Source organism: Manacus vitellinus, unplaced genomic scaffold (assembly GCF_001715985.3).
Source record: "Manacus vitellinus isolate BGI_N305 unplaced genomic scaffold, ASM171598v3 scaffold_56_pilon, whole genome shotgun sequence".
NCBI classification, from domain to species: Eukaryota; Metazoa; Chordata; class Aves; order Passeriformes; family Pipridae; genus Manacus; species Manacus vitellinus.
Window position 1 is genome coordinate 1487710 of NW_021940660.1, and position 12026 is coordinate 1499735.

At 35.1% G+C, this 12026-nt stretch overlaps 1 protein-coding gene across 2 annotated transcripts in view; it reads left to right on the top strand.

Moving 5' to 3' along the window:
* The window catches only part of COL11A1 (collagen type XI alpha 1 chain), a 133571-nt gene that overhangs the window by 46475 nt on the left and 75070 nt on the right, over positions 1 to 12026 (top strand). For both annotated transcript variants that reach the window (XM_018081750.2, XM_018081751.2), the window contains 8 exons: positions 853 to 1098; positions 3662 to 3724; positions 5259 to 5300; positions 5658 to 5720; positions 7318 to 7392; positions 8676 to 8759; positions 8958 to 9014; positions 11391 to 11444. In XM_018081750.2, coding sequence (XP_017937239.1) covers positions 853 to 1098; positions 3662 to 3724; positions 5259 to 5300; positions 5658 to 5720; positions 7318 to 7392; positions 8676 to 8759; positions 8958 to 9014; positions 11391 to 11444 — 684 coding nt within the window. The remainder of the gene's footprint in view (positions 1 to 852; positions 1099 to 3661; positions 3725 to 5258; positions 5301 to 5657; positions 5721 to 7317; positions 7393 to 8675; positions 8760 to 8957; positions 9015 to 11390; positions 11445 to 12026) is intronic.

Sequence of the window (12026 nt, forward strand, 5' to 3'; positions counted from 1 at the left end):
AGAATATCCATATCATATTAGCAATATCTGAAATTTGATTTCATTCAAAATTATCCTTTCAAGAGACCTCTATAATAGAATAAAGCAATCCTCTTTTATTTCACAAATGGTTTTGTACATCTCAAATATAGCATTCTTTTAAACTACTTTAGTGCTTTTAAGTTGGTTGCTTGGTTTGACAGTTTACATACTCTTAAGATGAAAACTTAGTTTCAAGAAATGTTAAAATTAATCTGATTTTTGCATGTGGTACTTGACTTAGACCAAAAAGTATGTAAATTACCGTGACACATATGAACCATGACTTTTATTGATAAGTAAACTGTAAAATCATTAATAAGAGAAAAGAAGTTTAATCTCAGCAGCAGTATTTATAGCCATAAAATAATGGAAAAGGCTGGGCTTAACTAAAGTGATTCTTGCACTTCCTCCACATTGCTATTGTAAAAAGACCTGATTTTATTCGTTGCTCATTGCATATTTTCATTCATTCAAATGCTTGTAAGTGTGAAACCAAGCAGGGAAATTTAGCTATATTTGGCACTAAAGTAACATTAAGCAAACAGTACACATAGTACTGGATATATTGAATTCAGTGGTTTTGGAAATAAAAAGCCAAAGCCTATGAAAACATTACTTCTTTGTACTACTTATACAAAGATCTTTTAATTACTCTGAAAGGCTGCGCTTCCATTCCTTCAGACTCTAATTAAAAGACAATATGCTGTAGTTCTACTGTTCTTTCTTCTTTTGACAAGTCATCATGGTGGATCAGCGTATGCTTACATTGCTTTACTAACAATAACCCACATATTCCTCCTATTTCCAAATCTTTGCTACTGATATGAATAGCAAAATCCCGTTGAAGAAGTATTTGCTGAAGAATACATAACTGGAGAGGATTATGATAAAAAAACTGAGGCAACTGAATATGGAAGCAGAGGAGTAGACCTCAGTGAATCTGATCTGCTGGTAGATGGAGATTTAGGCGAATATGATTTTTATGAATATAAAGAATATGAAGAGAAACCAACTGATTCCACTAATGAGGAGTTTGGTCCAGGTGTTCCTGCAGAGACCGATATCACAGAAACAAGCGTAAGTTGATTGGAGGCATAATGCAGATTAATTTAATTTAGCAATTACTTTGTAATTATACAGTCTCAGAACTGCACAGACCCTGATCCAGAGCTCCTGGTAACTATTAGATATATTCTCATTTTTGATAGGCTTTGAATCAGGGCTATCCTCTTGTTTCAGTACTTCTGGACTTTTTTTTTTTTTATTAAATGTAAGATTCTTGTCTCATTTGGTGAAGGGAACAAGGGAGGGCCGAAGATGGGAGGGAAAAGAAAGAAAGGTGGAATTAAAAAAAAAATAGATGATAAAATGAACAGTTTTAAAAATCTGTCTAAACTAGAGCTAAAGCTGGAAAGAATGTAAGTTCTAATGCAGGTGTAAGTGCTATAATTAATATTTTTATATGATTACCCCAAGAAGTTTAAATGCATGTAAGTGTCTAGAATCCTATGGCTTTTGCTACTTTCCAAAGAGAAGATTCATGAGTGGAAAGGTGAAGGTCTGAATCCTTTCATGAAAATAAACTTTGTCAATGGTGACAGGTTTATGATCCTGCAGAAGAGATTTAACAGCTCTGTATATATAAAGAAAGATAGGATGACATGGTGGATCCTGTGAATCATGCTCTTTTTTCTGAGTTTTATAGCTCTGTCTTTCCCCCTGACTTAATCACAGGCTAAACAGCAAGGCTTTAACTTTCCTTTGGTTGTGCCAAGATCCTTGTTTACCAGTTTACCAGACTGTGGAAGCTGCAAAGAAAAGTAATATGGCTAAAACTGGAAGGAAAAAAAATTCCCATTTGGATTTTTTAATCAGGAAGACGCTGAATATAATAGAAAAAGATAATTTTGTTTGCAGTATTTGCTCAGTATTATCTTTATTTTCTCCTCACAAAGTCAAAACTTACATTTACGAAGGATCCAAGAAATAACAGCAAATGCTGTAAGGTTGCTTTTCCCTGCCAACCTTGAAACCCATACTACTTTTACTGCTCCTTTCTAAACCCTGTTGGGGTCATTGTATTTTTTAATGATCCTTATCTGTGCAATGTGATACAAGTGTACTCTTTTCCTTCTAGCCCAGATGGGGACACTGTGGCAGAATGACACAGAAAAGGTCAGATTATCTGCAAAGCAAAGAGCCCATAAGGCACCATTTGTGCCTGCATTAAACAAATGACTGTGTAGACTCTATCCCCTGGTGTAAATTTCAACTTAAAATGCCTTGATACAAAGCTGAAGGAGTCAGGAATCTTGAATTAGAACACAGGCTCTGGCCTGTGCCTTCTCATCTTCTGAACCAGAGATATCATATCATTTTCCTTTGAAATATGGGTGTATTTAGAAGAACTGAAGTTCTACCTTTGATAAAACAGGCAAGATGGAAAGTATTCAGTATCTGGAAACTTTCAAAAAGGGGCAATATCTCCAAAGATAGAGACCCTAATGTCATTCTTTACAACTAATTTATGTTACTCTAATAAAAAATAATTGTCTATACCTCTTGCTACTTGATTTTTATGAACTATTGATTATTACTAGTGAGATCTGTGCCTTCATAAATAATTGCAAAATGCACAGGAAATTATGCCTCTGTTTTTCCAGTCCAAAATATTTCATATGGAAATACTGGAACATTATCCTTAACATTTTAAAATCCACAGCTATTTTAGAGTAAATGTCAAATCACTCTACTGAAATTAAAAAAAAATAAAAAAATTTAAAAAAACATTTCAAATTTTCAACTGGTCAGAACTAGAACTTTAATTTCTAGTGAATATATTAGCAATCAAGAGAGCTACTTCTGAAGAAAAATACGTTATCTCATGGTTTGAAAAAAAAAACCAGTTTCTTTTTCTTTGTTTGAAACTTCAATCTGTCTGTTTCTTCCATTAACATGTGTTATTTTTAGGCACTTCTGTTATCTTAATCCTGAACCCAAAACTTCCTATAGAGCTGATCCTAAAAGAATTTGGCAGTTGATGCTAATTCATGTATTTAGGAGGTATATCTGGCTGTCTGGGACATATTATATAATGTTCACAATGCCATTTAACTCCTTTCCCATTTTCGCCATGCAGTCACAGCCCCTTCTCAGACTACTTTACATATTGTGGATTTCTAATGAATGAAATTAGGAACTTGAAGGGAACTGTCCATATTGGACCAAGGGATCTTTCTTTCCCTCTTACTTTAAGCTTACTTAATTCAGAAAGTCATGAGGAATCTTTGTTAATTGCCGAGAATATTTCCAATCAAATAAAAAAAGAAACAATGTTGTGGCTTGCACACAGAAGTTTTAGATTCTAAGTCCGAAGTCCTAATGCAAAGCATGGGATGCACACTATTGCATCTCATTCAAAAAGTAAAAATTGACAGTATCCAGTAGTTTGAAAAGTATGCATACAGTTTTTGCGTTTTCCATTTCTCATGTATTTTTTATTTATATGGTTTGCTATATTTTATAGCACAGACCAATTCCAGCTTTAGCTTTCAGTTACAGGTTGCTTCAGTTGTTTTATTGTAACAGGTCCTTAGACCTTCTACTTATTTTCATTTTTGGGGTTGTTTTTACTGGCCAGGTGACAGGACATGGGGCTTATGGAGAAAAAGGCCAAAAGGGAGAACCAGCTGTGATTGAACCTGTAAGTAGAGATGTGGGTGAGTTTTTCTGTAGCACTATATAACATATGTACACTGTGGGTGCATCATTATCAAACCACGTTGCTCGTGATAGGATAACAGTAACCTTATCCATGATCTCTGAAACGCTCACCTGTAATGTGGATGGTATCAAGTGATTACAGACAGTGACCTGTTCCAGCCTACTCTTTTGGTCACAGGAAGTACTAACCACATGTTCCATAAAACAAAGACAATCTTCTTGTGCAGAGGAAAACAGTGTGTTGATCTGCTCTTCAGGCCATCTAGTATCTACAGCTTGGACAGATCTACCAAAACTGAAAACTTTCAGTTTTTCAAGATAACTTTCAGCATAGGCACAGGTAACACCATGACTACAGGTTTCAGCAAGGACAAGGAAGTCCCTCCGAGGGGTTAATTAAATTCTTGTATGTTTAACCTGCGCTGATGCAATCATATTGCTAAGAGTTTAATTAAATGGTTTCTTTGGAGGCTACAACTTGGTCATAAGCACAGTAATGTATCAGTAGTTTATGCATCTTTAAACAGTAGTATAGTAGCTAAGTGGCTTTTACATTAGGACTAAGTTTTACTGTAGCATAATGTTTGATGGTTAGAAACTAAAATTTAACTGAATTTAAAAAATTATACAAAAATAATCATTTTATAATATCTAACGGAAACTGAATGCCTGTGTAGTTTACTTTTCTAGAATTTTCAAGAACTGCTTTCAAATTTGTATTTGATGCAAGCGGAAATTAAAGTTTAATCTGGTTTTTATTTCATGGAAAATTAGGTACAGAATTACCTAGGGAAAAATTAGCTTAAGTTGAAGTCTGAAAAAATATTGTGATATGTCATTGTGACCTCTGAATTCTGTGATCCAAAAGCTCCTTCTTAATTCTGTATTTCTGTCTCAGGATTAGAATTTGGTGAAGTTACTGATGAATAAATTTAAAGGAGTACAATAATGAACAAGTTTGAAATAAGATTGTGACATCTCAGTCATGATCTGTGAAGAAGCTCAAAGAGTGTTAGCTCATAAAATACATGACTTTTTTAAACCATTGCAAGGTACATTTAGTTTAGATCTATAACACTACAATTAGTTTCAAGCTAGTTTGCCCAGTCCTCCTTCCTATGGAAAGCCAATTAGTACAAGTGAGGATCACATAGTTGTAGGACTTACCATGACCTGGAATTTGGATTAGCATCTACTCTCAAAAAAAGGAACTAGGAGATGCTATAAGATCCATAACATAGGAATAGTCAGTTATTCACATCAAATTCTTCAACAGCATTAAAAGAAATTACTTTAAATCCACTGTTAGGAGACATCTTCAGTCTAGCAATCTTTCTCACTTTTAAAGCCACACAACAATTCAGATTTTAATTCTAGTAACTTTAGAGAGAAGATTCCTGGAAAAGTTTATCAAAACACTAAGAAATGTTAACTTTAGTAGTTCAGATAAAAAGATTTTTTATATTTTCCCGTAAGACACAGTAAAGTTAACATCATGTTTCATCCACCCCTAGGGTATGCTCATTGAAGGACCACCAGGACCAAGAGGACCTGCTGTAAGTGTATTAATCACAATTTCCTTTATTTCATTTAATTTATCCACTCTGCTTTTGTGTCCATGAGTTAAACACAATATCAGTCATCTTATAGTTCCCAAATGGTATATCAGACTTAGTACTTTCAAAAGGGAGTAAAAAAGGGTCACCTCTAGCATTTTCAGTGACTGCATACTACAAGCTGAGTGCACTTGAATATCTAAGTTTTGAATGTTGACTATGAATCTTTGTAAGAAAAAGAAAATGCCATCTTATAAATTATTTTATCCAAATACATATTAATCATAACTTTCCAAAGAAAAAAAGTTCAAAAGTGCTGCAAGCATTCAGCATAATTGTGCCATTCATTTTCTGTAGGGTCTTACAGGTCCCCCAGGTCTGCAAGGTCCAGTTGGTCCTCCAGGTGACCCTGGTGAAAGGGTAAGTCAACAAACATTATCCTCTGTATTCATGGGATATCTTGCACTAATTGCTACAAGGGCGAGTTAGATCCTGCTCTGAAATAGATCCACATAGGTTAAGAAACTTCAGTGCAACCGAGGCTGATTCATTCAGCTAAGGAAATCAACTGAGAATCTGGACAAACACTTCCTTAGTGGTAGAAATATGCACTGTAAATACAGGAAGAAAGTGAAGATCCTATTTGTTTATATTTCTCTGTTTTGATGTATTTTAAAATATAATAAGTAATAGATGCAAACATTTCGTATGGATTTGAATGAGTTTTAAAAAAACAGTATGGCCTCATCTATAATATGTGCAAATACAGAGAAAGACAGGCTCTGCAGAATCAAAATACACATGGGAATATTGAAGGTGATGGACAATATTTAGATGATCTTGGAAGAATTTATTAGCCATATTAAGTAATATATGGCATAAGAACCCTGTCCAGTAATGAAAATAATTTAAATGTAAGCTATTATATTAGTGTTATACGTTCTCATAAGTCTTTCCTTACTACCACAACCAACACAATTTTAAAACAGCCTAAATATATTTATTTGATGAAAATATACTACTAAGAACTTTTCTGTCTTTTATGAGACAGTTTAGTCTCAAGTCTAGCATGTTCACGCTGTATTTATGCATACAAGATGTTGAGAAGATGCTACCAGTTCACTGAATAATGAGATAATGTTAAAACCCCAACAATTCTTCACCTTGCTAGTAAGTCAGCATCCACCTTTCTTTAGTATTTATTTCCTGCAGATTAATTAAATATTTTGGAATTTGAACTTATAAAATGGTAATTTTAACACATTGTAATGGAATAACTACTGATAGTTTTGTAACTGTCTGCCTACTGAATTCATCATAAGGAAATTCTTGACTAAACACACTGTGTGCCTGTCATGGAACAGACACATGACACGAATAAATAATTGTAGCAATTAGGCTGGGTGGAGAATGGACTGAGAGCAGTCCTGCAGAGAAGGTCTTGGGGGTGTTGGTGGACAAGAAACTCGACCTGATCCAGTAACATACACTTGCAGCCAACCGTGTCCTTGGATGCATTGAAAGAAGCCTGACCAACAAGTCCAGGGAGGCAATTCTCCTACCCTACACCACTCTTGTGTACCTCTACTATGTAGACAGGCTGGGGGGTGAGGGAGATGGCTACAAGAGAGATGGAGAGAGACTTTTTAAGGACACATAATGATAGAACAAGGGATATGTTTTTAAACTGAAAGAAGGCAGGTTTAGATTCATGCTAGGAAGAAATTCTTGACTGTGAGAGTGGTGAGGCATTGGAACAGGTTGCCCAGATGGCTGCACCGTCCCTGGAAGTGTTCAAGGCCAGGCTGAATGGGACTTTAAGCAACCTGGTCTAGTGGAAGGTGTCCCTGCCCATGGCAGGGGGGTTGAAACTAGGTCTTTAAGGTCTTTTCCAACTCACACTATTCTGTGAGTGTAAATGTATATAAGTGACTCAAGTATGTGACTCAAAAGGTTTATTTTACGTAATTATCTTTTCGTTCTCATCCCTTTTTCTCTCATCTCTCTGTTCTCTTAGGGTCCACCTGGTCGCCCTGGTCTTCCTGGTGCTGATGGTTTAGCAGGTCCCCCAGGTACCATGTTAATGTTGCCGGTAAGTTATGATTACAGGGTCACCAGCCTACAAAAAGGGGAAGTGTCTTTCTAGAAATGTATAAGTATTTTGTCTGTGGAATGAGAGATGAAACAGAGTTTCTTGTACGCTCTAAGCATTTGAAGTTCATATGCTGCCTTTTTTTCCTGAAACAAAACATATGCTTTAACTCCTGCATGGCTGACAGATTGGAACCTAATGAATGAATTACAGACACTGCAAATCTCCTTATATTTTCAATAGTAACTATTTTTTGCTACTGTATGTCCTAAACAACGAGTTTGCTGTTGTACAGAGAGCCTGTACTCCCAACAGGCATGTGTGCTTTCAAGTCTCATTGACATGGAGAATTTTAAGCATTCCATGCTTAAAATTGGACTTCAGTGTCTTCTTTGAAGAGTCAGTGCATCCTTTGAATAGAAATATATGCACATGGCCAGCTCTACTCCCACTGGAGTCAAAGCAAAACACCATCTGTTTTAGCATGTGGAGGAACAAGCCCAAAGCTGTTAAAGGATCTTGCACTTTTGTGGTATGAAAAGTACTATGTGCATGGAATTCATTATTCCTAAGTGTATGTATATATGCAAAAGATCCATGTCAACTCGGGGCATAGGCAAGCTGGATAAACTGTTGTGGGCAGTGAAAGATTCACGGCCCTGATATCCAGTGTGCCTATGCCATACCTTTGGAAAGCTGTGCTTCTTGTTGCAGCTTAACATTTCTGCAATATTGCAAAACTTCTTCTAGCAGTTCCATGAGCAATAACAGAACCACAAGAATGAGTACTTAAGTTTTATTCTGTAATTTATTTTGAAATTGTCAGAAATTACACAAAACTCTTTTATTTGAGATATCAAACATTTTTCAAATTTAAGTCTGCCCTAAATTAAATTGCATTTTTTTCTGTGGGTAACTACCAACGTACAGAGAACTAATTAATTTTGATAGCCATTTTTATTGAAGTTTTGCAGAAAATTAAGAGTCTATTTTGGCCTCTTTTTGAAACAAATAAGCAAGCAAACAAATAAAATGAAAACCAAAATCCTATGAAATCAAGAAAATATTTACTCTTAAGGGATTAGATTTAGACCTCAATTCTAAACTATTACCAATGGCTTTATGTTCATCTTGGATCCAGTGGCCTGGATCTTCTGAAGTCAGTGGAATGAACTAGACTGTGACCTTTTGTCTTTGAAGTGGTTTGCACAGTTGCAGCAAAAAAACAAATATGAATTTGATTTGATAAATTCTGAGTCCTTTTCTTGTGTTTGTATTTGCAGTTCCGCTTCGGTGGAGATGGTGAGAAAGGCCCTACAATCTCAGCTCAGGAAGCTCAAGCACAAGCCATTCTTCAGCAAGCTAGGGTGAGCACAAGGAGCCTTCAAACAAAACTGCCACAAGTGTACAGCTCCAAAACCCAATCTGTTTTATATCAGGCAGGATGTGAAGTCAAAGATGGGGGCTATTTGTTAACACATTGTGGAATTGTATTAATGTAGAATAAGTATGCTGGCTCGCAACTTTTTCATGATACCTGTTGTTCTGTTTGTTTGTTTTCTCAGATTGCTATGAGAGGTCCACCTGGTCCTATGGGACTCACTGGAAGACCAGGTCCTGTGGTATGTAAACAAAACAGGGACAGAGGTTTAAGAACACAGTAATGCAGGCCATGGATCCCATTCTGGTCTTGCCTACACCTCTGTATTTGTGCTTATTTTATTTAAAATTGATATTATGTAATTAAAGCCATAGCTTGTATTCTTATTCAAGGTCTGCAATGTAACCTGAATACTAAATCAGCTTTTATTGTAGATTTTGTGGTGTTTGGATAGAGCACACTGGTAGACTTACAAATCTAGTAAATAGTTTTTACATAGATAATTACATATGTCTCTACAGTCAGTCATCTCTGTAATAATATTCATACAATTTCTTGTGGTAAATATGAAGCTCTACAGTAGGAGATAATAAAGTGTGTGCAGAATCACCTTTGCTCAATATTTAGATGGAATCTGGAAAGTTTTTAAGAGGGATTCCTTTAAGCAATTAAGAGCCAAGCAGATTTCTAAAAGAATTACACTTTTTTTACTTCAGTCGTGAATTTTACTTGACTCCTAATATTCCTGGAAATGGCCCTGTGGATGTTAAAAAACTTAATAGTTATAGAAAGTCTATATACTTTGGTTGTATTTTTAAGCAGATCTGTACAATAGCAATTCTTCTCTAGAGTAATTCTTCCAAAGTAAATAGTTGCTACCAAGTAGAGAATCTGTCTCACAGACTCCTGATTCATCATGATTAGATATGCAATACTTACAAATAGTCAAACATATTTGGTCTATTTAACAAACTCATACACTATTTCCAGCAGTATATTTAAATCAAGTGACCTGCAGGGTAACATTCAGTCTAGATAAACAAAAAAACTATAAAATTTCTGTAAACAAGGAGTACTTTGTAAAAACTGTTATAATATTGACAGTGGTTTAACCTGGCCTCATACTCATGCTTTCATGTTTTAAAAGCCTTCATGAATTTCTGTATGCAAAGTTCAACAAATGAATAATATTGATAGTTGTTTTGCTTCTAAACCACCAGGAGGCTCTAGAAATCCAACTCTTTGATCTAGCAACATTTTTTGCCTACAGTTGCAAAAGCAAGTTTATTGGTCTGTAAATTGTTTGTCTGCCTAGTTTCTTTTAAGAATAAAAAAGTTGGAGCTTTTACTCCTAATATGAATTGTGTTTTGTGAAATAAAAGGTACATTTACAAATGTATTAGTTACTAAAAACCTTAACCATAGCAGTGTCAAAGCCCCAGTGTAACCTCAACCGAGTCTGGAGTTCCCATGCTTAGTTAACACAGCATACAAAATAAATTTCTGCCTACATATATTAAATGTAATTAATTATATTAATTTAAAAAAGAACTTACATCAGAGAAACCCAAAGAGACAGTCACCACCTACCAAAGCCAATCTTCTTTCCACTGCCAGTACCAGTTTGGGATCTGATTTTCATTTTGGTTAGGACTTGACTTTCAATACCTATAAGGTCAGTGGGAATCTTTCCACTCCAGGATGGGAGACTCAGCACTAAGGCAAACCATGAGATTACTTCTTTCTTTCAGTGTTCACGATGGTGAACATAGGAGGATTATCAATTTTCAAAGGTTTGCAGTTTCATATTAAATACATAGATCGAGTCACAACCCGTTTCAAAGCTCAGAAATGCAAAAATTCTTTTGCATGTAGTAGCAAACTCCTGTATGTTCTTTCTCTGAGCCTGTATTCTGTGTGTGCATGTCAAGATTTTTTTGTTTTGTTTTGTCTGTTTTAGTGAGACCACTAACTTACTTTAACTAGTTCTGCCCCAGATTCCATGTACAGTATCTTGCCTTGGATGAATATCTGCTTTAGGTCTCTTTATCAGTAAAATTTACTCTTAAAATCTGTATCATCATTTCATAATAATAAAGAGATGTAGTTATATAGATTTTCCACTTCTGCAGGTGCAGATGCACAAAGGACTTGATTAAAAGTTCACTACAAGATTAGACAGGGTATTTTTCTTTGACTATAGTGATCTTCGGATTGAACTGTTATTTTCTGTACAACACAGAAATAAAGGTAAAAAGAGGTGGCTTTTGCTTCTGTTGCCTTTCCTATGATGAATGCACTTCTGTTTGCATTACTTATGTTCTTACTGTGCTCATATTTAGCTCTCAAATATTAATATCGAACAAAGAGTTACATTTGATCTCTTCAAATCGATGGGAGTTCTCTTCAGGAAGAACTATTTTTACGTGCCTAAAACCAGTGTCTAGACAATGATATATCATGACTATCTCTAGATTCAAATGGTAAATTCATACCTCCTGCTGAATAGAAGATTGTTATTGCTCCCTGTAATTCATGTATAGAAATAGAAAGTAACTTCTTAATTTAAGGAGGCTTTTGTGCATTTACACAATGTATGTTGCTTTTTTTCATCAAGGGTGGACCTGGAGCAGCAGGTGCTAAGGGTGAAAGTGGTGAACCAGGTCCCCAGGTACAATAATATTCCCTGTTATGTTTGAGTGTTTATCTTAAAAAAAATGTATTCATATCAATTAGAAGAAATCAATCAATTATATGCTTTCTGCATGCAATTGAAGACAAATAACTTTTATGATACTATCTTAATTAAATTCAATAGCTTGATCAATATTAAAATCTTAATTAAAATCAATAACTTGATTGTTCATTTTGAAAAGTGAAAGTAACAATCTTTGTAAAACAAAGAGCAATTATCACATGTAGAGTTATCACTTGAAAACCTGTTTTAATATTGTCACTTCAAGCCCTTTTCTGTGTTCAATAATCACGTTAGTCTCTAACTGTATGACCTGGGCCTCTGTCATACAGAGGTGAGGGAGGTTGAATTTAATTCATAATTAGAGAGCCTATTTTCAAGAAAGACGTGACATAGCAAGAATAAGTCTTTAGGAACAGTGCATGCTTTGCTTTTCAGCTTACTGTTATATAAACTGCTATGTAGTGATGTTAAAGAGCACTGAAATTATTTTTGAATGGCTGGCCCTTACCATTGCTTTTTTCACCGGCATTTGGATGGAGGATGAGAAAATTTCTA